This window comes from Melanostigma gelatinosum, assembly GCF_949748355.1.
Source record: "Melanostigma gelatinosum genome assembly, chromosome: 13".
In the NCBI taxonomy this organism is placed as follows: Eukaryota; Metazoa; Chordata; class Actinopteri; order Perciformes; family Zoarcidae; genus Melanostigma; species Melanostigma gelatinosum.
The window spans coordinates 15,326,466-15,353,323 of NC_136646.1; the positions used below are offsets into that span (position 1 = coordinate 15,326,466).

At 44.0% G+C, this 26,858-nt stretch overlaps 1 protein-coding gene across 1 annotated transcript; it reads right to left on the reverse strand.

The window, feature by feature from the left end:
- Window positions 1-3,355: 3,355 nt before the first annotated feature.
- On the reverse strand, window positions 3,356-26,629 carry arhgap44a (Rho GTPase activating protein 44a; the record flags this gene model as incomplete). The annotated part of the gene is made up of 21 exons (XM_079282330.1): window positions 3,356-3,607; window positions 5,309-5,710; window positions 5,799-5,944; window positions 7,566-8,078; window positions 9,065-9,253; window positions 10,210-10,393; window positions 11,067-11,158; window positions 11,245-11,358; window positions 11,963-12,043; window positions 12,228-12,309; window positions 13,089-13,200; window positions 13,896-14,023; window positions 14,509-14,590; window positions 14,770-14,838; window positions 15,015-15,129; window positions 15,279-15,355; window positions 15,536-15,647; window positions 15,809-15,885; window positions 16,039-16,143; window positions 16,591-16,630; window positions 26,577-26,629. The coding sequence occupies 21 exons, from the start codon at window positions 26,627-26,629 to the stop codon at window positions 3,453-3,455; spliced, it is 2,928 nt and encodes a 975-aa protein (XP_079138456.1). The 3' UTR covers window positions 3,356-3,452.
- Window positions 26,630-26,858: the final 229 nt, after the last annotated feature.

Below are 26,858 nucleotides of genomic sequence, written 5' to 3' on the forward strand. Positions count from 1 at the left end.
TTAGCAGAAACATTTAAAGTCACCAAGTTTGGAGATACATGTTTTCACTGTAAAGTGGAAGGGGAGGGAAAACTGGAATCTGCTGAAATGTAAATGTAATGAGTAAATAGTCCAATATTTGCCTCTGAGATGTAGTGGAGAACTATGAAGTTGCATTACATGGAAATTGACTTAAATTCCACCATTGGATAAATGTAGTGGGGTTGAGTGGATTAAAAGTACAACATTTTTTCTCCAAAATGAAGCAGAGTAAATATGGCAAAAGACAGAAATACTCATCCATAAAGTACACATACCTCAGAATTATAATGTACATCCTGACTGTTAGTCCTGTCATCAGGGATCATCATACGCCCAATTAAAAACAGATATTTTTTCCAAGGCACTGAAATAAAACCCACATGAACCAGGTGAGATGATTGAAAATGTAGAGTTTAATATATATATGGATATATATATATATATATATATTTATTTATTTATGACATTCTGATAAGGATTGCAGGTCGGCTTCACAGTACACACTGTGTTCCACTTGATATGCTAAGCAGAGGAGGAAGGGGTGGACATGGTTGGCTTGACAAGCGGCAGGTTTTGTTTGTACACATGTAGTGAAAGCAGAAGGAGGCAGTACATCCACAGGCAACATCCACTCCTCTACCGTATTGCTCAAAACCCCACGAAGGACCATTTATTGTGATCCACATTCTCCATCTCTACGTTTCACCCCTTTTACAATCCCTAAAAAGACAGTGATTGACACAAAACGTGGATTATCAAAAGACTATCGAAGCGCATGCATGACACTTTTTTTCCCCCTCATGTAACCCCTCCCCCCACAAAATGTAAACAAATTGAGCTTCACTTTCGACCAACTTGGTGGTGAGGTGATACACCTGGTCTACAGTACTTAAAATGCTTGATACAACGATTTAAGAGTGTACCATTTGGTGAAAAAGGTGCACTTCTGTCATGCTCTTGAAAATCGGCGTAAAGTTACGGGCAGAAATTAGATATGAAATTATGACTTGTGTTGTGGGGGAGGGTACAGGTGTTTTATTATTCTTAGAAGCATAACAATCAAACCTAGAATGAATATGAATGCATGCTTTTAGGTGGCTGTACTTTCTAGTTATGACGCACAAAAGCATTACAGTAATACTGCACTGCACTTATAACAATACATGCCAACAGGCCCTAACTAACCTTCATCCAAATACAAGCTCTCATTTGCTTATTAGTCATTACAAAATCAGATCGCCTGTTCTTTGAAATGAGCGAGTCACATTCAGTCTGCACACAGAGAGAAATACACCTGCCTCCTCATATAAATGTATGGATCCAGCACAGAAAATAAAACCTCCAGTACACATTAATTATGCCTATAGTTCCAAAACAACGACCAGAGTGAGGGCACTTGCAATTGTTGTCAAATAATCACCACGACGATCAATATAATTATCAACGTCACCAAAATCGTCATAGAGAACACACACTGAGGCATACCATTGATCACTTTTGGAGAAAGGTTAATCTAGAATTCATTTTGTCAGAAGAAACTCACACATAAAACAAAACAGAAGAAATGAATTGCTTTGCAATAGAATGAATGGCTTTCTTTTCTGTAGGCTTGGGCAGGGTGACTTTGACCACTTTTTGGATTGAGGTGGATCAGTTATTAACACTGTAATTGCACTTTAATTGACAAAATCATAATCCTAAAACATTTTTCATGGAATTAAAAAAGTGACACTGCAGCATCTGTTATCTGATGAACTCGAACTGTCTCTGATTAGTTGTCTGCGATGAGAAGAACAAGGGACTCAACAATTTTTACATTTTTGCAGCTGATACCGCAGGTGTGCCAAAGCTAACTACGCATTCGCCTTTCTAATTGACTGAGCGTATTTATTTTTAGTCAGTCCCACAGTACAGGTTTGGGATTACATTTATCCTCATTGTGAATTAATTAAACGGTCAGAGTGTGCTAAAAGCAATCTAATTATTTACACAGGAATCTATGAAACAACTGATGAATAAAAAGGAAAAGCAGAAGCGATAGGGCATTGGTGTGCAACTCATTCGTGCTCGGGCAAAGTTTGACGTCAATGCTCGGGAGTCAGAATTAGAAAAAGCACAATTGATTTCTAGCAGAAATAACTTTCTGCATTTCTGCTGCAGCACCATTGTTACCTGGTGTCAAAGTAAAACACTCTGCATCTACAGTAAACCTGTTCATTGTGCAGGGACAAAAATAACAGCACATTTTTAATCATTACATTTTCTACACATGATAAATATCAGCACATATATTATTGTTATATATATATATTCAAGATATGCATTTTACATATACTTTTCCTCTCATATTTATATACATCAATTTCTGTAGTCTTCGTATTTACACTATAGGGGTCTAAGGTCACTGAACCTGAAGCACTTGAAACAAAGTTAAGAGAGAGAATCATACGAACCTAAAGGCAGTGTAGTCATCCATCCATTCTCATAAAGCTGTAACAGCACATGGGTGGTCTAAATGTACTCCGAGGACAACAACAACAACAGAAACACTCACGCAAAATAAAACACTGTCATTCTGAGGCCCTGGATCCGAAGCAGTCTGTTCATATTGGCTTGTCATGCAAACACATCGTGGTGCTTTCGTCAAAAAAAGAAAAGAAATTGAATTTACAGGAACATTCTTCTCATACTGTGCTGGTATAAAGTGAGTTAAAGTGAGCTTACCTGTATGAAGGTAAATGTTGGATAAAGAACTACAGTTGTAATATGTGATAAGAGAGCGGAAGTAAAGACTGGGAGTGACAATAAGAATTAAACTGCATGAAACGTTTCATCCTGCATGCAAAACCTGTCTCTCTACGGCTCAGCATCTTTTCCTAATGTGCACAAAGCTTGAATACCCTGTGAGCAATATAACAAGACTACTCTCTGTCTCTCTGTTTCACCCTGAGGATGGGCCTTGCTCCTAACTATGTCAGGCTCTGAGTTTCCCTTACCAATAGTTGCACAACATGTGAGTATCATATTGCAATTTGATTGCATGTTCGAATAAGGCAAAAAGAAATCGGAAAACTCACAGAAATACAGACCACTGCATCAAACAACGAAGATGAACAAAAGCAAAGCAAAAAACAACAAATTAATTGAAAAATCTTAATGTAATAGTCATCCGTATTCCAGTCTTTCCTCCTAAAGGCAACTGTTCCTCAACTATGGCATTTTGGTGTTTTTTTTTGAAGTCACATGTATGTACTAGCGAGCGATTGTAAGATTAGTTTCTTTGCAGCCTGTAGCAGATGTGTTCGAGTTCTGGTTTCAGGTGGGCATTGGTGAGGCCAATTGGTGTTTCCATCAGGCCTTGGTGGCGACAGTTAAAGAGTATGTACAGCCACAGGGGTGCTGGTAAAGCTGTGATGCCTTAGGGTCATAGGTCATAGAGTGGTGCTCTGTGGCTCCTCCTCGGGCACAGCGTCCCCCTCTGGAGAGTCTGTCACTGCCACGGACCTCCTGCAAGGGACACCGCTGAACTCATCGATGAGGCTGTCCAGATTGACATTGATGGAGGGGATTTCATAATTGAAGATATCTAATGGTGAGCATGGTGGGAGAGGTGAGTATGATGAGCAGAATGGTGGAAATGTTGATGATGAGCAAGAAGAGGAGGAGGAGGAGGAGAAGAGGGCATATGATGATGATAATGAGGTGTAAAAAACGGAAGAGAGCAGAAATAATATTAATCCTTTTGAGTCTGAACTCATGGGAAGTGGCATATGATGTCTGTAATCAGTCAAATATATGTGCTTCACATTGTACACAGGGATGTATTAAGTGTGTTGCTAGTTACACTTGAACAAGCTAGTGTGGTATGTCACAGCTTCTTGTGTCTTTTGAGACAACAACAACAGATATCTTCTCAGATAAAATACAATAACAGGTCAAAATGACTGCACAATGACACCTGACTGTACACGTTTACAACAATGGCCAGGTGAACCAACACAGAGGCAACATGATGTGTGTGGAACTCTGTGGACAAGTGGCACCAAGACACCAAGTGGGCTTGACGTAACGATGGAAATCGAATAAGGACCGGATACAGTATTTGCTCTGAATATATTCTAATGTGCTGCTGCATTTACTGAAAAGCAGAGACTGATGACTACTCCTGTGTAGGAATGAGATGGAGCGTGGCAGTGTAGTTAAAGGGAGCAGAGGTTATAAAAAGCGATGAACCTGCCAAAGGGGGAGAGGGGGTTACCTGTGGCCCCCCCCGGATACCGGTGGCACAGGGCTTGGAACGGGGAACGAAAGGAAGGGGACTTTAAGATGGACCTTTTGTAAGCGACGGCGTCTGCAATGTGAGCGCAGTGTGGTGCACTCTGGGAAGTCCTTAAGCCATGCATTGTCGGTTGAACTACAACACCATGCAAAGAGTCAATAATAGCCACGGCAATAGCGAACATGTTCTGATTGAGACTAACAGGTAGGTAATGTTTGAGGCAGGCTGCAGGAGACCCCAGAGGCAGCCACAGCACGAGGCCAGGCAGTGAGATGGAGCGCATGGGGGCGGGGACGGTCTGGCTTACCCTAAAAGTCCCCCTCACACTTAGCCCACACTGAATCCCTGGCCTCACACAGCTGCAAGGTACACAATAGTAGCAGGGGGGGGGGGGGGGGGGACAAGAGAATGATAAATATTGCAAAGTGACAGAATGCTTGGTAGATAATGACAGAACACCTCATCATCAGACATCATACTGTAGCTATAATGTGAGGTTTGTCTGGCTCGGTTCCCGTGCCTGCTACGCAGAGAGAGAGAGAGAGAGACTGGACTGGTGTTTAAGCCTCTGACCTACCTCTGCCATGTGGGGGTCTGGGTAACACAGATAAACAGAGAGCACATGATGAATCTAATGGCAACTTCCATACAAGCAGGACGAGCTATGCTTCTCTGATGTTTCCACACATTACCCAGAAACATCATCACATAACACAAGCAATGAGTACATAGGTCAAGGAGATCTGCTCACTACGGTAGCACGCAAATGCTAATATTTACATAATTCTCAGGCATCTGTGTCTAAAAGGCAACTTTTATTAATTCAGACATCCGTTTGGGAGCAGTCAATAAAGGGGAAATCTTTTATATCTACAGTGACGAGTCCTACAGAGTCCTACACTCGTCCACCGTCTCCATTGGACAGAGCCACAGCGAGTCTGAGAGAGGGCCGCTGCAGCCCCACCTGTGGTGGCGGAGGGGGAGTTGTTGCCAAGGGCTGATGTTTACCTGTAGACATGCTCTCCCCGGGAGACAGTCCATCCAGGAGGCCCTGCTCCAGGGGCTGGGGAACTGGGGCCATGGCCGGGCCAGTGAACCCTAGGGGGGCTGTGGGCGGCTGAGGAGGGGGCAGACTGGGTCTCTGCCTGGGCTTAGGGGCGGGCCGCGACTTGGTGAGCGTTCCGGTCAGGGAGGGTGGGGACGAAAGGGAGTGGGGCGCCCCCAATGGGGTCTGCCCAGGGGAGGATGGGGGCACTTGCCCCGGAGGGCAGGCCAGTCCATAAGGGGAGGGGGTGCTAGGAGGTGTGGGGGACAGGCTGACCGGTGACGGCTGACCTGTGGACTGGTCGGACATCCCGCAAGACTGGCTGTAAGGGACCTTGGGAGGCACAGGGGCCAACTTCTTGGAACCTGGAAACATACAACATTAGTGTTAAAAAAACGAAAATGTATTCGCTTAAACTGAAGAAAGCCGGCTCAGATTGAGAGATGTGCTGACCTTTACGCAGGGTGTGTGGACTGTGCTCTGTGGAGTGCAGGGACTGGCTACTGCTCTGAGGACTACAGCTGGGGGGGACAGTTGGACCTGCCACCTGGATGCCTTTGTGTCCAATTACAGGGGAGAGCTCTTTACTCTTGAATGAACTGAAAGAGACAGCAAGACATTCGTGAACAGCAGCAGACACAACAGGTTTGTGAACAGTATCTCACGTACAATACCTCCGTGCCACAACAACCACTACCGCCACCATCATCATCATCGCCATCATCATTCATGAGTGTTTCACTATATGTAAGCACAGTGTTACCAATGTTACTCGATGTTTCCTCAAACCCAGATCTTATGTCAAGCAAGGCTACATCAAGGGTAGGGAAGTGTTTAGCAAGCAAATGGTTTCACATCTATTTCAACACCTGTTTAAATAACAGTTTTAAACACAAATGGTGCACATCAGCACATAAGTCCAGACAACGAAGATGAACAGTTGCATTTGCAAAGATTTTGTCTTTTTCGTTGATGAAAATAGAATCGATCAATCGGGGATTCTTTTTAGTGAGATGGCATTCAGACTGCAAACCAGATTGGTATTTCACCATCACTGTTATAAAACACATTTCAGTTTTAATGAAATAAAAAGTACCAGTAAGTCAAAAAAAAGCTTCCACGCATGTTTTTCACTACACTAGTAAATTGGATCAATTGTTCCTTTACATCCTGAAATATAAATACAGTATAGTAGCATTTTGATTAAAAAAAAAAGCAAAACGTTCTTCTCCGTAGATGCAGGGGCTTATAATGATCTAGAAAAAAAGATAGATGTTGAGAGACTCAACTACAGTTCAGCTGGGATCTCAACTGGACTCACAAGATTTCACACTTGATTTCTGACAAAAACCCCACTGAGCTAAACAAGGTGTACGTATCTGTATCCAGCAACACATAGAAACAAGTCGTCTTCTCACTGTAAGATGTAAGTTTATCTGTATTTAATGTCTGCAATAATATACTCAATAATACAGACAAGTATGGTTGCAAAACTCATGTGATCCAACACCCACAAAGAGCACCGATGCTGTAGTACGGTCGTCACATTTTTGATTACATGACATCTTATCAACTGTAGTCCCTTTGAGCAGTCTTTCCCTGAAAATAATCCATCTGGATGGGATGTCATGGAGCTACCAAATCACAAGAGGGAGCATTATCAGGCGAGCTTGTTCTTATTTTCTGTAATGATTCACACTGTCCAGTGACATATGAGTCAGGAAACTGTCACAGTCACTCCGTACAAACGCCGCACTTTGGGTCAAGCTGGAAGAATGCGCAAACCGTATGAAGATATTCTACACCGTACATACGGGACATAATTGCAAACACAATTCTACATTACTAACCTTAAAATCTTTACTTCCTTAACAATGTTTTCCGTCTGCTGGTTAGTAACAAAATGCTGCTGTAGAATAAATACATTCATATGCTTTTTGACAGCCATAATGCAGCATTGTCAATGTATTTATCGTCTACTCAATACCAGCATGAAACCGAGCGCTGTATATAAGCCAGTAACATCCTTTGTTGCTAGGCAACCCGCATGAGAGGCATCCCTGGACAACCTGAATGTTACAGAATCTGAGGGATGTAATTTGAAGGGGGAGGAAAAAAAAAAAGCAAAAAGAAAATATGAGCCAGCGAGCTGGAGGAGAGGAGAGATACAGACGCCACTCTGTGATGCATCCATCGTGGCCGTGGGTGTGTTGTATTTACCTAGTCAGCCTGGGGGGTCCTCTCTCTCGGGCACATGGACAGGCAGCCCACGGCGGGGGTGGGGGCGCGGACGAAGGGAGGCTAGGGGGGTTGCCAAGGGACTGGTCGTGGCGGGCTAGTATCAAGGAGGTTTTGATGTAGAGTGAAGAAGCATTAATGTCCGGTGGGGGAGCATGCGACATGTCACCAGGCGGACTGTGCTTGGGGAAATGCAGACAGCTGGGCTTGGGGTTCGAATTGATGTCAAGTGACGAGGAGGAGGAGGAAGAAGAGGAGGTAGGGGGTGGGGCCGGGGGAGTGAAGCCAGACCAGCGCAGTGGGGGCGGGGGAGAGGCGGGGGGCTGGGACTCTGGACCCGGTGCCACAGGGCGAGCGCAGGGTGGGGGTTTGGGATAGAAGAGGTGGGGGGCAGTGTGGCACGAGGAGATGGGGTAAGGGGGGGGTGGCCGGTCCTCCCCTGGGGGTGGGTGGGCATGAGAGGTGTCCGGCCGATTGGGCGACACGTTGTCAGAGCTGTAGATATTAAGAGAATAGACAGCACAAAAAAACAGCTCTAGTGACTGAACAGGGAGACGCATTGGAGCGATATAGGATAAGCTGTTTTGATGATTAGGGTGTTAGTGTGTTAGTTGGTCCGAAGCCAAAAGCAGAAGGACAAAAGAAAGGAAAAAAATTGCATTTTAGGGTGGGCGGTGGGCACCAAGCTTAGCACACAGTCAGCTTACTGCAAATACAGAGACAAGCACAAAAAAAACAGCAAAGGAAAAGAAAGTTTTGTCGCCAAAGGAAAAGTGTGTAGGACTCTGTGATCACCTTGTGTCTGCACACTGCATGGAGCTGTGAGGATCTGTCTCTGAAGCCAAAAGTGCCGGTCTGCAGTCTACAATATTATCAAGCCGAGCTGATGACTGAATATCTCCTCTCTGCTGTATATGGAAACCCTATCTGCCCGTATCCTACAGTTTATGACTTATTTGCATTGCAGGTCCTGCAGTCAGCCCAGGGCAGTGTGAAACAGACACAAAACCCTTTCATCGGCTGAAAGAGCCACAGGAGAAGTGGGGAAAGCCAGCCAAGCCAGAAGCCATGATATCTTATGCCTGCAACACAGGCACAGGCAGCGACCATGAGGCGATTAGTCGTGTGTTTAACTCTGATAATCATACCAAAAAATGGTAAACTTCCAAACAGTATTTGGACTAAATCCCTTCAGAATTAGAGTCTTAAAATGTCATTAACCCTTTTGAAAATTTTACCCACAATGACAGACAGGAACCTGACAAACAACGGGGACAACTGAAGAAATGCGGAGTGAGAGAAATCATAATAACAACAGACAGAGACATGAAGAGCTGCAAAATAATAGTATGATTAAAACAGCCAATGATCTTGACCACACAGAGCTGAGGAAGGCTGATGATGACGATGGTGATGACAACAAAAATGAACAGGAGAGGATGCGTGAGGAAGAGGGGGACAGCGTCTCCACTGGGACTTACCAAACCCTTTCTCCAGGCGGCGGTGTCGTGCACGGGGAAGTGGCGAATTCTCCGGGTTGCTCTGGGATGAGAGCGTCTGCGGGAGAGCCGGGGCCTTGCATGCCTGGAGGTGTGGAGGAGGTCTTGCGCACCAGCGTGCCCGAACCCTTACGAGACACCCAGGAGGTATCCATAACCCGGACACCCATACTGGAGACAAACACATATCCACAATCATTTAAGCTGATGAAGAAAGAGGTGAGTGGGGGTAGGTGAGGAAAGAAGTGGGGGAAAAGGGAATGATACAGTACCTTTGTATCTTCCTAATGCTGCGTTAGTAGGGGGAAGAGAGGCAAAGGGGATATGAGGTCAGAATGCAGACTTCACAACACCATACTTAACCACACAGTACACTGAATATGATGGGGAGGTGAGATCCACAGTGGCAGGGGGGGAGCAGAGGAGACGTTTCAGAGGTGCACATATCTACTGAGCGCCAATTGTTTTTAAATTAAACCTGTTTGGTCTGAGAGACGCACAAACACCGACAGACGCTTCATCGTGAGCTGCTAACTACTCCAAACAGATACAAGCTATTTTCTATCTCCCCACATTGATATTATGGGATGCAGAAGATTGAGATCAACGTTTATAATATCACGGCCTTGGTTTTATTGGGGGTATTTCGGTTTCTAATTCTGCCTGTGATTTTCCACCAGCTGGATGAATGACTCAGGCCAGGTGACGTGCTAGCCAGACTGTGCAGGAGGAGCTGGATGTGGGAGGATGGGAAGATAATACTGGAGAAATATTTCCTGCGAAAAACAAAGAGGCAACCAGCAGCCCTTCATCAGAGACACGTCGCCATAGAGACAATGCCACTCAGGGCAATTCAGCGTCCTGTATTCAAACGAGAGGCTTCTCTCGTCCGGATGAATCCTGACAACAGGAGTTGTACGTGTTGGACTTATTGCCAGTTGAGATACTGTATATACATTACAATGCTCACCTCTCTGTTGCCTATGTAGCGTCTGGAGCAATTGTTAATGTGCATGCACTCATAATGTAATTATTAAATATCAGATGCCTGAGAGGAGGCGTGGGTGGAACGAGAGAGAGAGAGAGAGTGAGATGTGGGCAGCAGAAGGATGCACTTGGCATCATACCCATCCTTCTTGTAAAACTCCAGCATCATGTTGTCAGTGGCGACGCTCAGTGGGCGTCGGCTCTGGTCGTGATGCTGCTTGCGATCGGATTGGTCCATGTCTGGTGAGGGCATGGAGCTGTAGTTGGAGTTGTGGTTGGTGTGGATCGGGCTGCCGTAGCTGCCTGTCAAGTTGAATTCAATCTCTGAGGGAGGAGCAGAAACAGCATCATCATACAGTATAATGGCGGTATACTGCATGCTGATGCTTTCTGTTTGTGTGTATCCACCTCGATAAAATCCTGACACAAACTGTTTTCCTTTGTCTCAAACACAGTATTTTAATGGTTTATATTGTAAAGCTTATTTAAAAAAGTAATTTTACTCCACAGAGTCACAGTATATGAACAGGAACATAACTAGGGAATTGCTGGTCCACATCTTATTGTAACGCCACACTGAACTTGAGACGCGGTAACAGGAAGTGGTCCCTTATAGCGAGCAAAGAGCACGCACAGCATGAACTTGCTGCACCAAGTAACTGCGTTAACATGACGCTGCGGCTTCGAACACATCGTGTTCAGACACCGTGGTGTGTACATTACCTATGAACTGTTTGTTATGCTTCGTTTATGTGTTTGTTGCGTTACGGCTGGTGTGTTTTATGACTTCATGGTGCAACGTGTTGTTTATGTGAACCGACAACCATGAAGAAGAACGATCACCAGGTATCGTCGTGTTCATATGAGGCTGAGCAAAATAAAATAATAAGTATTTAGTAGCTTTGATAGATTCATTTGGTCAAAACTGGCAAAAGTGTGGGTCGTACCCTACTATTTTGCTAACAGCATTACATACATTACATTATGTGATCCCCACCTCCAGGGAAGAACCAGTCAGCATGCTGGATAATGGGCTCAATGATGCCCACAATCTGTAGGGACAGCGTGGTCATCATCTCTGTCATGTTCCTGGAAAGAAAAGAAAGAATTGAACTGCAGTACGATTCTTATGTGAGAAGTGTAGTTAAGGTAGTTGTGTTCAAAAAAATACATACGGTTCAGTGTGCGTCCAAAGCAAGTTAGGGCCGAGAACAATCGCCATGTTTCCAGGTGTCATCTTGTTTGCGTCTTGGTAGTCGCTCAGCCTGGCTAAGAACTTGGTTAGATATCTGTGGGATTTACATAGAAGAGGATATTTCACACCTTATTTATATCCTTTTAGTCAGACATGTTAAGACTTGTTAAGCCACACACATATATAACTCTACAGAGATAATCTCATGATTAATTAATAATAATTATCATTGTTTTCCTCACATTATCCTTATAGCTGTAAACAATTTTAATACTTGCCACTTGTATACAATAAGTTGATCCAGCTGTAAAAGTCATTGCCGACAGGTGTCGACATCTAAGAAGCATCTGCATTTCAAAACCTGCTGCTGCGGTTATTTCTATTGCCTGTAGGTGGTGCAGGTTGGTTCTCTTTAGTTTGGTTTGTTTGTCTGCAGGATTATCAAAAAACTACAAGCGCTGTTTTCATGAATGATGGTGGAATGATGAAGCATGGGCCAAGGAGGGACCCGACCAATTTAGGAGTGGATCCGAATCCCGGGACGGACACACGCATTATGCTTTTACTGATGGAGCCTCAACAGCCTTAGAAGCTGGTCTGCACTCTCCGAGTGCCCGTCTTGTTTTTAATCCAGTGGAGCCATATTAGAACATGGCATGTACACACGATAGGACAGAAAATGGGGGAAAGCGACTGACCTGAAATTGTTCAAGTTGTCTGTGGGGAGTTTTTCACACACCGCCATTAATGCTTGTAGTCTCTTGTCCATATCTTGAATGCTGGAGAAATAAAACAAAAAAACATCATGGTGTACTGTTGCTCCAGTTCTTGATAAATGTCACCATTATTCATTTTAGCAGTTAAGACCCCTCTTTATAAAGACTTTGGACTATTTTCTGTTTTTTCATCGAGGCCAATGGCATGATTGAAGAAAACGCGTTTAAGAAGAAAACAGCAACTCACTTTGAGGCCTGAATCCATTCATCATAGAGTTCAGTGGTCATCAGTGGCTCGGGGAGCTCACGGAGGTATGACTTTAGAGCCCCTTTGGGTGAGAAAAACAGGGAGAGAGTGAAAAAAAACGGTTCGCTTTACGAAGAGGAGGGTTGTTTCCTCTCTTCAGAGGACTGGCGAGGCCATGTCCCATATTTCCCCACTCCCCTCCAGCAGGCCCTTGCAGCTAGCTGCAGCTGCCAGATTCATATCGCTCAACACAAGATTTTATGCTAATGTGTGAAATGCACAGCAATATCAGGACAGAAAGCCTTCGGGAAAAAAAGAGCACTGAGGGCAGAGCTGATGAAGACTGCACTATACTCGCCCGATGAAGAGCATACGTTTTCCACCAACCAGGTCCAAAATCAATCGGAAAACTTATTTGCACTTGTACATTGCAAATGACCTTTCCACATGATAAAATAAACTGGCAGATGAGTAAAAATAACATATGTATTTTACAGTAGAGCCAGTTTTTACAGTTTTCCTGCCTTACAATGACCATGTGTTAGGCAAGGCACGTTTATTAGTATAGCACATTCCAACAACAAGGTAATTCAAAGTGCTTCACATAAAACCATTAAAAGCATCAAAACATAAGGCAAAAGAAAAGGAGATTTAAAAACAATTAAGAACATTCATTGCATTAAAACATTTAAAAAAAAAACAGTGTAAGAAATAAAATACAGTAGTAAAATGCAGAAATGCAGGAAATTGATTAACATATTAATTGAATGTGGTTCAATTAAAGGCAGCAGCAAACAGACTGTAGGGGTTGTTGTTCAGGAAATGGGCTTTGAACAAGGCATTCGTGTGGGTGTTGTTCACCTGCGATGGCGTGTGGGTCGCAGGAGTACTCCTGCACATCCAAAACTCCACAGTCCAGGGATGCTTTCAGCTTCTTCAGCTTGGAAGCTGACGGAGCCACTCTGAACAGGCCCTGCAGCCACACACACACACACACACACAGTAAACACATAATCATGTGTAATTATCACATCTAACATGATGCTGTACAAAAGCAATAGACTTTGTGGTGCATTTGACACTGGCTGATGATAAATAACAAAGGAGAAACTGGCGGCTTTACATGTTTTTGTCCATTAATGTATGAGTATATTTACTGTCAACCATTTTCCCAATCGTGCGATTTACCGGTAAATTGTTTTAATTGCCACAAAAAACATTGTAAAGATGATGAGTGACCTCTATCTCAGAGCCATGTTTTCTGGTGCAATGATATTGCTACTTGTCTTTTCTCCTCTTCCTCAACTTCAGTTCATTTGACTTTGAGTCTTTCCAGTCTGACAAGGAAGGATAAAGTCAGGTTTATTTACTGAATATGGGAAGTAACAGCAGCTCTATGCTTTGAAATGGTCATAATTTATGTCAATCATACTACGGATATAAAATGAATTTCATGGAACATTTGTGTGTGAAGGTGCACGCATATGTAAGTGGTTGCAATGCTATATTTTAAATACAAGGATCAATAAGGATGAGTTTAACCACCAGGAGTGTCTTTCATGGCACAGACTCAAGTGTGATGACCAAAATAAGCACATTATCTCACACCTAAGATTCCTAAGTGACGTGTCTGATGTGTGTGTGTGTGTGTGTGTGTGTGCCCTCTACCTCCTCTTGCATGCCACACTCTAACAGCATTGTGACACATGCTTCGATGGGGAAGGCAATCTCTCTCCCACTAATATTCAGGTGTTCCTCCAGAGACTTGCCAAACGACGGTTTCTCCACCCACGCCTCTGCAACACAAGACAGCGGCTTGAATCACAGTCAGACACAAACAAACCTACGCACCATAACGGCCTCTTCTCCTGAACCACTTCAGACCAACGACTGAACATCAAGTTAGGAGGCAACGCTCATCAATTAAATCCAAACTGCAACTTCATGTGACTTTCAAGATTAGATCACAGCTCAATGGTTTCCTGGTGCCACATCTCTGTTCCTCGTATTTTAATAGGAACATGTGATGTTGAGCCCTCTGTTTGGTGTCACACCCCGTTAACTAGCCGGTAGCACAAAAATGGAGGTGGATAATTATAGCCTAATGAGATCGTTATGTGACATGTCAGGGCTATTAACTCCATTCCTTCTCATCTTAATATTGCTTCAGGTGCAGAATTGGAGCAGATCTCTCTCCACACACACACACACACACACACACACACACACACACACACACACACACACACACACACACACACACACACAGTGTAAGACTCACCTTGGTGAGCTTTAATCTGGGGCAGGATACTTTGAAGAATCTCTAATGACTTCCTGTGATATTCTGCTTGCGTTTCTATCAGCTACAGGAGGAGAAAAGAGTAAAACAAACAATCGCTGACAAAGTGTGTACCATGAAATGCTGTTTGTGTTATTCGATAATCTACAATGTTTATTGTAACCTGTGCTCATATGGAGAAAAACATTTTATTTGTATTTTGAAAAGAAAGGGATTGGAACTTTGATGACAAAATATACTTACTGTCTGAAAGTAATTTGCATAGTCTATTTCTTTGGCCACAAAAGTGTACATATCTGCTGACAATTGATCCTGAAACAGAAAGTAGAGAGCAACCATCCCATAAGAAATGATCCAAACCTACTGGAATATCATCCTGGCAATTTGGTCAATTTATATTTGATACATGAAGGAGGACTTTAAAGGAAATGGAGGGCAAGGGTCTGGAGGAGGGAAGAATATCTGAGTGGTTCCGATTGGTGACTCACCCTACAAATCTCCATCCGATTGGCTGCCTCCTCCATCTCCTCTCTGAGGGACTCGGCCTTGGCACCGGGCTGCAGCGTGCTCGGGTGACTGGATGACTTGGATGACTGCTGATATCTATGGGCATGAGGTAAAAAAAAAAAAAAATAGCCACTGAATTGGATATGTCATACTTTCTGCACAGACATTTAAAATCTGACCCTTTATTTGAAAAAATAAATGAACGAGAGAAGGTTGCAGCCTGGCTTTTAAATGTGGAACGTCACCTTGCTCTAGCGGAGTCCATGTCTAATACAAGTTTAGCTAAGTGCTTCCTCTGTTTTTGGATGTTGGGAATGTCCACCTACAAAAGAAAATGAAGTGCATGATTAAAGTCAGGTCAGGGAATAAAAGAGCAGCGTTTTTTAGGTAAATGAGGACCATATTCTCCTTGTAATCCTTTAATAATCAGAAATAGAAAAGTGAGAGAGTGTGGCTCTGTAATGTCATGTCAGGGAGGGGGTTCCTCTTAATTGGTGCTCACCTCAGCCAGCACATAGAGAGGCTCCACCACATCTCTCTCTATCTGGAACTCAAACTGGATGAGCTCCTGGGCCAACTTCTCTTCTGTCTCCCCACACAGCGTCAGCATCTTCCTGTTCGGCGACAGCCAAACCCAGAGTCAGAAGCAAGCAAATACAATTAAAATGCAGACAAGGGTAATGAGGGCAGAGAATAATTCAACAGGCGAATCAATAATTTAAGATGACTCCGGGGCAGTGTGTGAGCAAAAGGCCTGTGGATGTCAGTTACTTACCCGAGGAGAGAGTCATCCCCCAACACTGCCGCCCCTTCTACCATACACTGGGCCAGGATTGTAAGCGGTAGTTTTTTCTGACAGTAGAGAGAAATAACATCACTAGAGCTTCTGTGAGAATCGTATACGACTATGATTAATGTTGCTTCACCACACATTCTATCAGTTTGCATCAGTATTCAGTGTCTGAGACAATGATGGACGCAGGCACTCACAGAAGGTGACTTGACAGATCTCTTCTCCATATCAGTCCCCTGCTGACCCTGCAGGCAGGCAGTCAGCTTCTTGTGAGTGCTGTGCGTCACCTGCTTGACCAGATCCAGACGCTTCTCCACCTGAACACACACACACACACACACACACACACACATCAGAAACCTCTTGGCATACCAACACATGCACCCTATGTAATACCACAGACACAGCGCTGCTCCCTAATGCTGCGTTCACACTACGAGTGACACAGCAACATACTACAAGTCATGCTGAATGGACTCTGGTGAAGCTGCAAACTGACAGTGTAGCGTGAACCAATCATATGGTTTTGTTTCGCCTTGTTCTGTTCTCACTGAAAAAGTTCCATCAGCCAGTTTCCTGCGCTATTTAACATTTCTACGTTAAAGAGTCCTCGAGCAACACGAAATACATTCTTTAATTTAACACAGCATGAGCAGTGACAGCACTAACTGCTAGGAGACCATAATTCCATCAAGCACCTGTTTGCAGGTGTTGTGATCGCCCTCCCTGCTTAAACACACACACACACACACATCAGGACTCACCAGTAGAAGGTCATCGCTTAACACCTCTGTTTTCTCTGCCCTGTGAAGATAAAAGTGTATAAGGGTTAGGGTATCCTGGGAAAACGACATGCTAGCGTTGTTCTGTTTGAGCTAGAAGTATTAGCTCTGGCAATGAATGCAGCTTTGTGCAAAGTCAGGAAAATAAATGTTTCTTTTAAGTCACAGTGGTTGAACTTGTACAACTATTCTCCATCAGGTCACTCAGCACACAGCTTGTGATGGTGACTGTTACAGATTCACCCCAGTGGCGGTGTCATAGTGAGGACAGCAGAAAAACCAACCCGTGATGGTCGCATGCTATTTTCCCACTACTTATCTCAACATTTCTTTAGTTCAATTTTATATTGATGAATAATAGATTTTGCCAACATCATTATCGAATGTATTACAAAGAAAACATTTGTCTTCTTTTCTTGGGTTTTTGACCAAACCAAACAGCACAGTTTCCCAGAATAATGTGAAGTCTTTAAGGATATTATCAATGACAGATCTGCAAAGATCCTGCCAGAATGTCTTGGTGTGAGAGGAATGGCCTTCCCGTTGACGGTCTGCTCGTACAGCTGAGGAAGCAACGCCCGAGGCTTCGAGAGCAGAGCTCTCCATTCCCTTCCCGTTGGCATCGTACCGCTGCCGTTAATAGTGATTTACAAAGAGGTGAGAAGACATATTTTCAATTGATACTGAGATTTGGTAATGCTTCATTTAAAAAACAATTATTCATTTTTATGTTTTGATCTCCCTCTTGCCTGTCAAATATAGAGGAGGAGCAACCTCCTCTGCCACTATGGACCGGCCTCTTCCTTGACACACATAATAATAATAATACATTTTATTTGTATAGCACTTTAAAAGATACTCAAAGATGCTTTACATGGTAAAAACAGAAACAAAATACGTATATATAATACAAACAAAATAGATAACATAACATGGGAGGAAACTGAAACACTCGAAACTGGATTGTGTCGTTGCCAAAATGTTTCACAGCTGTGATATAAAGTCCCAGCTGTATTGCATTGGATGTTGACTCATTCACAGAATTTTTGCACATCATCAATGTGGCAGTGCTCCAGAATGGGTGGGCCACATCGATGCACCTGTCCCTTTGGAGCATGTGCAAGTGTGCGGACATGCGTTCTAACACCAGCGTGAGCAAAATGAGCAGGACATCCACTGACAAGGAGATTGATTCAAATATGCCAGTTCCCACTGAGGAGCATCACATCCCACTGTGAATCCAGAAGACCGGGGACTTAGCCAAAGACTGAAGGAAAGGGCAGAGCTGCACTGCCGCTGAAGCAGATAAAAGTACTCATCCGGAGTACTGAATGAGCCATAAGCTCAGAAAAGAGCAGACCACTGGATATCATAAATACATGGCGTCAGCTCAGTTTAGACAGCTTATATTTTAAGACGTTAGTCCTTTTTGTGCAAGGATTCCCAACAGAGCTCAATATGCCTTTTCTAATCCTCCAAGAAAGGATGAAATGGGCAAATTGTCAGTATTCCTACATCAATATTGGTTGTTTTCAAGAATTCCTTTAAACACACTTGGACACCAACAAAGCAGATATCTAAAGCGACAATTCAGAGCCTATGAAGACGACCTTATCAGAGTGGAGGATAACATGTACTTCCTGCTCAAAAGGGCTGTAGACTAACAAGGGAGCCAACCTCCAAAAAACGAGTCAAAACCAGACCTGTCGACCCCCAGCAGCCACCCAGTGGTGCACACTTTCTCTCAGCGCTTCCCCTTCCTGTCTGCCCGACCTCTTCCTGCTATTGTGCCCCAACCATGCCAATGCCAATTGTGGATAATAGCTTTTTTTTTTGTCTCATTTGTTTAAAAAACGAAATCTGAAATCATTTTACTGTTGACCAAGAGAATGGAAAAGACCTCTATTGTTCATCAGCCAGACAAATACACGTCAGCAGCACATAACTGAAATCCTTGCCAGTTCAATGTTGACATGTAGTTGTGGATACATATTCCATATGTCGTTGCCAGCAACAGAAAGCTGAGCTTTAACGACGTCAGTTATTAGAATCAAAGCTCCCGTGAGCATGGAACCATGGGAACTGGGTCAAACCACGTACCAATGGATCTTATCACAATCGGCCTGTTGGAAAACTGCTCTGCTCAGTGAGGTAGGAAGAAAAGTACCGGTACAGGAAATGTGTGTGCATGCCTAAGACTGAAAGAGAGAAAGTTGTAGAGGGACAAGTTTCTGGCATGATTTGTAAGGACAAGTGTGATAGCAGATTGCTGATTACATGACAAAGGGGGACCAAAATAACCCAAGCATTGCACCAAAATGTGGCTCTATTTTGCTGCGACATTCCAACAGCCTCAAAAGATCTCTGAAACGCCATGTTCCACAAAAGAACTTGCAGGCAAGACTGTCACATGTACACCAAGCTGAGTGTGTAGCCGGCATGTCTGCAATGCAGCTGTAAGCTCGTCAATGTCCATGTTTTCCTCACATTGGCTGGTTGAGGAGTCCCTTGGGGAGACTCTGGCGGGCTGAGGGACCCTAATGAGGGTCAACAGCACAGATAGGGCAGGGGCTTCAGCAGTGACAGGGATGTGGAGAAGCTACTGAGTTAGCGATGTTTGACAGAGATCCGTGGACAACCTGTGAGACTCTCTGGCCTGGCTGTCTGGAGCTCTTCTGACAAACGAAACAACATGACAGCAGCATATGAAAGTTTATATAGTAGGGGGGGGGGGGCATCCTAGGCACTCTTTCTTTTTGTGTCCTGTGAGTGTTTGTGTGAGAGTGGGAGTGTTTTTCTTGAAGGCTTGACTCGTGTATACAGTCTACACATAAAGGGTGGAAAAAACACAACTAATTTTCTTTTTAGAACAAGCGACACAAAGTTTCAACGCAGGCATGGTGTTGTAATTGACCACAATGTCACCATTTTGACTGTTTTGTTCTTTGAGCTGGTTTCTTAGGAGAGCAGTATCGTACATAACCGTCCTGTGAGACAAAATAACAACGCGGGAAAACGGGACAATGGGTACTACAGTTGCTCTACAACCGGATTCACAGCTAACTCGCAGGAGATTTTGGAGGTGAGGAGTGAAATTCCTGTCAGCAAATAATGTGCAGAATGAGGCCTGGGAGGAAAGTAAACACGTGGGAGAGTTGGCAGCCATGTGGGCGGTGTGCTCATGGAGGGAGAGTAAGACTTTGCCAGGGTTATGCCAACCATCTGCCACTTTGCAGGCATTCCTTTACCTGGAGCTGCTGATGACTCAATACAAACACGTGCACGCACGCACACACACACACACACACACACACACACACCACGGGTCTATAAAAATACAGAATAATTAACTCAAGTCAAATGCTGAAATTTTTAATCATCTTTCAGACCAACAGAAACAATATCATTTCAAAAGTTGACAAAATTGTGCTTTCTTTGTAACAGCAAAAAAGAACTATACACTTCTGGAATGCAAAACATGGAGAACTGAAGGAAGATGAATTAGTTGAGATGATATTCACACAGACAGATTATGAGCCAGAATTTGAATAACTCCTTCTTGACCTCTGGTGACATTAACAAAGTGCTGATACGAAGGAGGGTGTGTTGACAAAATGAAAATGTGAATAAGTTAACATCCACCGTCTTGAGCGTGTTGCCTTGTCAGCTAGCCAAGTGTTGGCCGTAACACTTTCCATCCACAGGTCCATCTGATGCGTCCGAACAAAGAGAAAGTGGTCATGCTCTGGTTTGCTCACACTGCTAGCCTGGCTAACAAAAGCGCTAACTCTGGGCCCTGCAGGAGCTGTGCTAGATGCTAGGTCCTGTGCTGCGAGGCGAGGGCAGTGGAGCAGGATGGTGGCCCTGGGCCTCAGCAGGGCCACCACACGGCCTGGAGCAATGTCATGAGATCCACAGTCAGCCACAAACACACAGACACACATTCAAAAACACACTGCAGTGCTCATGCTATCTGCTGAATATTTCTCCATTTACTGCTTTCCCCAGACCTTTGCCTTGCAAACGCATCTAGAGGCCCACTCGGTTTCCTCCCAAATGACAAGCCGGAGGGCTGATGGGACACAAGGCTACTAAAACAGAAAAACCCACTTACTGTAGTTGTCCAGCAAACTAGGTCACAGTTCTGTTAAGTATGCAAGAATAACTGTGAGAGGAGTGTGCACGCACACAAGCGTGCACAGACACGCACACACACACAAAGCACACACATGTCCAGAGAGAGAGAGAGAGAGAGAGAGAGAGAGAGCCTGCAGCATTCAGCAACGTTTCACTGGAAACACAAGCAGTGAGTTGTCTCTAATAACTTTATTCATGGTGAATAATCTCCACAAGAAGCACTCTATGACTTTACTGTGCTTTAACACTTAGCATCTGCCCGAGCATGTGCACACACACGAACACACACATACGCACACACGCACACACACACACACATACACGCACACTGCACCTAAATTATTTCAAATGGCCTGTAGAGCGCATCACATAAACAACAGAATGAGGCAACAATGTTGAGCAATACATGATTGAACATTGTCACAAGCCATCATTCTTTGTTAGTTCTAAAAAAAAAAAAATTCTCCGCCATCTTTGTATTTTACATGTGAACATGTGGGCTGTCAAAGCCCAACGAATGTGATGAAACAGCTAATACCAAATGAGCGTTTCTCGGCAACCAACGCAAATGAAGGATTTTAAATCCGTTGTATAGAAAAGGAAGATGAAGATTCATCTTCTGTAATTAAAGAGCAAGTTTTTGAATGAAAAATAATGAACTCTTAGAATGACAGGTAAACAAAACAGGATGTTGTTATTAGTGCTTCCTGTTTTGAGTCTATCGGCATTCCTGAATGGAAGGAAGTGGGCATGATGTTGGGGAGTCGCCCTTCTCTTTTTTCAGAACTTAGTTATTTCTAATAACAATACCACTCCACTGTAGCTATGCTCCCGTACAGCTGTGTATTAGAATAACGTGGCAGCAGAAAGTAAAGACTTTAAAGAAACAGAAACCTATGTTCGAAAATCAATAAAGATTTCTGAATATTCCTACCGCACTAACTTGATACAATACTGCTTTGAAATAGATAGTTATTTATTTTCATGAAAACATATGACTACCACAGTCGTGATGGAACCAACTTTTAATATGCAGCAGGTCAATAGGGACAGAAAGGAAATCAAAGTGCAAATGAGAGTCTGTCGGCGACAAGCAGACATCCCGAAAGCTGTTCGTGCATTGTTTCTTACACATGTGCTCGCAACACACACCAGTGCTGAATTTGTAGTGAACAGCCATAACATGGGCTCTTTTGATTGAATTAGCGACAGAGAAACGGAGAAAAAGCGCTTCTGTCCGATATTACATCATCTCTCTTTTGATGGCCAAAATGGTCCCCTGACAAAGGCTCTTTATCACTAACTCTATCGTGTCTCTGAGAGGCACTGACGGGGTTATGGGGGGTTATCAACATGGACCTCTGACACTCCCTAAATGGCACTATTCAAGTACAGCAATAGCTCTTGCTCCAAATAAAGATACACATTCTAGAACACAAGTAATGACGCATTCCTTATTGCCGATGACTAATGCCTCAAAACTACAATAAAACTTTTGCCATGGAAAGGCAAACTTGACTTGTTAAATTAAATGCTGACACTGTGATTTACAGTCAAGATTTAACAACGTGATCAGCCAGAAACTATCCAAAAGTGAACCCAGCAGAGAGCAGTGAATCACCTGCCCTGTGAAGGCCACATAAGCAAATCAAGGCAACGAGGTGGAGCAGGAAGAGAGACGGAGGAGGAAGAGAGACGGAGGAGGAAGAGAGACGGAGGAGGAGATGCTGCATTGGCATTCAACAGGGCGGCCTCTAACATCTCATGTTACCTGTCAGCTCTTACGCTCGTTTAGAGTCACACACACGTTCTTGCCAAGAGGCGCACATGTGCAAATGCTGTGCTGATCATTTATGCTAACAGAAATTTGTTTCCAAGATTAATATGTGATACATTTAGTATTCATGCATAGTATTCAAAGTGCATGCACATCAACATTCACGCTGAAGTATGCACAAACATGCACACACACAATTCATAACGTTTGCCTTGTGTCCTTCTCCCTCTTTCTATTGTGCCATAAACCCTTTCTTTGGACACAAACAAATCTGTGAGAGAGCGCCACATTGTCAGACAGAAGGGAAAGAGAAAGAGTGCAAGAGTGAGACAATGCAGGCGAGAGAAAGCATCTTCAACTCATGTGCCAGCCCCACAAACGGCTGCCATTTTCTGATCAGTGCATCGTGGTGAGTGGTGCGCTAAAGCCTAAAGGCATCAGCAGGAAGAATGTTATTACCATGAAGTTGTGGTATTGGTGAACATCACACAGGTGACTGATGCAGGGTGGGTGTGAGGGTGGGTGGGGTCGAGAGGCAATTTGTCAGGAGGTTAGGGCTAGTGACAGTACTTTTTCAGTACCGATACCTTCATCTGCAGTTTTGGGTATCGTCTGATACCGACTACTGATACCAGTGTTTAGTGAATAACCTGGTGCTGCGATCATTCTTTTATGTGTAAGGTAACATCCGGCTTGACTTAAACGTTGCTTTTCTACCTTTTTAAAACACGATGTAACAAATAAACACATTCAATTGTGCACCAGCAACTTGGCAAAGACTCTTCAAAATGAACATGCATGACAGTGCAAGGGTAAACCTTTTAAATACAGCGACAAATTGGTTCAAACTTAAACAGGAATTAAAATTCCAGTCTATAATATATAGAATTAAATCGAATAGATCAGCGCCATTGTCACGATACCCGATCCAGCTTTCTGAGTCAGTATCGGCCCAACATCCAATATCAATATCAGTGCATCCCGAAGATACAATGGTGCCCTTTTCAAGTATAAAAAGGGAAAAAAAGTTCAATTTAAATTGTGTTTTTTCTTAAGATTCTCTGACAGACTTACAGACGTGTGTCATGGAATCGTTTAACCAGGCTGTCCTGGACCTAGATAGCACAGTGAGCTGGGAATAGAGAAATAGGTCAAGAGAAATGGAGGGTGGGAGCTGGCTGGAGCAAAGTTATATTTCCCTGGCTCATTTTGTGCATGTGAGGGCATCAAAAAAATCACAATGCATATTGAAGAAAAACCCAAATGCTTCTAAAAAATGTTTTGACATCAAGGAGAATGCTTAATATTAACGCTGCTTAATTTTAAGGCTGAAACACAGGGCTAAACTACCCAAAATAATGTCTTTAATGAACAAAAACCACGACAATTTTATAACAAAATGCACACAAAGACTCTCTTCAGAGCCGAGACACCCTGCTGTTCCCTCCCACTGTGCCATAACACATTTCTGTCAGCTGTAGAGTATGCATGGCTGCACATCCTCCAGTATGAAGTCTTGCTCCACAGAGGTGATTGGTCAAGTGGACGATCACATGACATGGATCTCACCCTGACAAGCGGCAGCAGCAGCCTCAGAGAGCCAGAGAGATGCTGAGACAGCACACCTGATCGCCAACCCCCCACTGAAGAAGAGCTTCAATCCCCATCACATACTGTGTAAGACATAAGAAAGACTCACGGTCATGCAGAGAGACTCGCCATTACAGACATGATAACACATGCCAGAGGGAGGGGAGTAGATTAAATGTCCACTGTTAAAGAGCGTACATGTTACCTCTTAATGAAGACACACTCCTGCTAATAACACTCACACAGATCATTGTTATCAAAGTCATACAATTTCCAACATGGACTGTCCGCTTATGTGGATTTGTTGAGTTGTTTTGAAAAGACAGAGGACTGGTCAGCGGTATTCGGGGCTCTACTGAGACTGCTGAGGATCAGGAAGGTCAAATACTCAATCCTGCAGAGTAACCCTCATTCCACTCGGAAGATGCGGTGACGCTTGAGTCAGCAGAACAGTATTATCTGCAGCCTCAGTGAGTACGAGACGGAGCGTAACTATGCTCGGCGAAATTGCTAATGAACAGACTTTTTCCATATGTGCTCATTTAGTGATTCTAATCTTTGCGGGGCCTTGCAACTCAGCTCAAATGGCAAACCTGCGGAAAGAAACTGAGCTCAAGTGTGAAGTAAAGACAGTGGAACATGGCAAAACACGGTTGGTGAATGTTTACTTTGGGATGCCTGATTAATCTGCACAAACACACATTTGTCTGACCCCCCCACCCGCTGATCCTGCACTAACAGAACCAGGCATGTGTGTGCAAGGACACATGCATCACACTGTCACTACGTAATATATGCACACACACACACACACACACACTCACATTTTTCATCTGTAGGTGGTGCAATCAACGGACATTATCACCCTTTAGGGCACAGATGAAAGAAGCTCAACACAATAAATTATCAACAGAGAAGAAGGTAAAAGTCTTATCATGAAAAGCAAGATGTACCTTATGGTACTATACGATTGTGTGTCATTTTAGCATGAGCGGATAAACTGCAGGACCAAGAAGTGTTAGAAAGCTTTGTGTGGTCTGGCTTGATTCACATACATTAAACCCGCTGTCCCAGGATGGCACAGATTTGGATATTTCTTTCTTTTCCATCTCTCCCAGTAAGACCAGACTAGTTTGACACTGCTCACGGTCACCATGAGGTCAGACCTGTCACTCCTTGTCCCGATCCAAAGCTCAGCAGAGGGTTTGGGAGTAGTACTGGCTGTGAACAGCACAGTAGGTATTAGCAAGGTATAGCTGTTGCTGCTCCAAGACAGACAGCTTCAGAAAACAGGAGAGTGAGAGAGGAATAATATACTCACAACACACGTATCCAGAATCAAAGCCACACACACACTAATGAGTCACACAGAAGTAATTATAAAAAGACTGGAGCAGCCTGGAGCAACTGACAGTGACAGCACAAACAGAGCCTGCAAGGTGTGTCCCCTCCCTTCTGAGTGCATGCCTCTCCACACAGCCCTGTGATAATAATGACCCACACCTCCTGGTCCTAATCCGTACACGGGAGCAGGGAACACCCTCTGGCCCAGTGTGGCTTCACAAGCTGTCTCCATGTGAGAGGAACGAACAGGCTGGGGGTGGGGGGGGGGGGGGGGGAGTGATGAACCCATAAGACCTGAGTAAAATGTACCAATTCATCTATTTCTAAAGGTGGGAAAGGATTTAAGAACCACGATGCAGGGCAAGTACAGGACATAGAAGACTGCGAGGAGAGGGATGGAAAATCCTCCCACATAAAGCTCTCAGTTGGACCTGTTTTAAGGAACTACAGTGGCATGATAAAACATGTGAAGGCTCATAATATAATCACCATTATTCCAACTAGAAGTATGTTAGATAAAAGCCAGATGGGGGAATACGACCTTCAGGAATTGACTGACTTGATAACCCACGCCTAGAAGGTGCTTCCCCTCCTCACAGCTGATATTACTGCGTAATGAAAACATTGCGCCTTTTTCCCGTTTCCCCTCACGTCGCAGCCCACACCGCATCCGTCTGCATCACGTTCACCTACTGACAGGTTCTGTGACAGGAGGCACATTTAATCACACCGCAACTTCACAATATGCATGTTTTTCACACTCCAGGGGTGATACCTTGTCTTTAAGAGGAGGTCGTCTCTCCGTGAAGGTGCTGCGAATGCCTATATTTAATGTATTTCCGTGGGCAGGTTGCACTGGGGCAATGCGCCTACACGCTGCCTATGCGGTAGCCTCTTCCAATGGTCATTACGCATCAATATGAACATGGGCTATTCTTTTGTTGCTTATAATTAGTACGACTGCACTGACCATTGTCTATTCCGCATATTCAGACTAATAACATGTCAAATAAATCATATGAGCATGGAGGTGATTCACATCTAATTGGGGCCATGCAGGGGGTTTCTCCTCCCTTCCACTTGGCCCGGTGAGAATAGCGCACTGAAAGGGTTTGCTTACCTTCCCACCGTTTGGTTGGCGAGCTGTCGCATCCGATTGAATTGCTTCTTCATCTTGTATTTTCTGCGTTAACACCTACAGGGGGAAATATTCCGCATTATTTCTCTCAACATAACGGTCCGTGCAGAGGCGCAACACAAAATCCAGTCTGCCGCATCTTCCGTCCCTCAGCGCAAACTGCCATCGCCAAAAAACCGACTCCAGGATTACATATTTTCAAATGATATTTTTACATCTACATTTTCCACACTGCCTGCGCAGGGATGCTGGACCAATTCACCG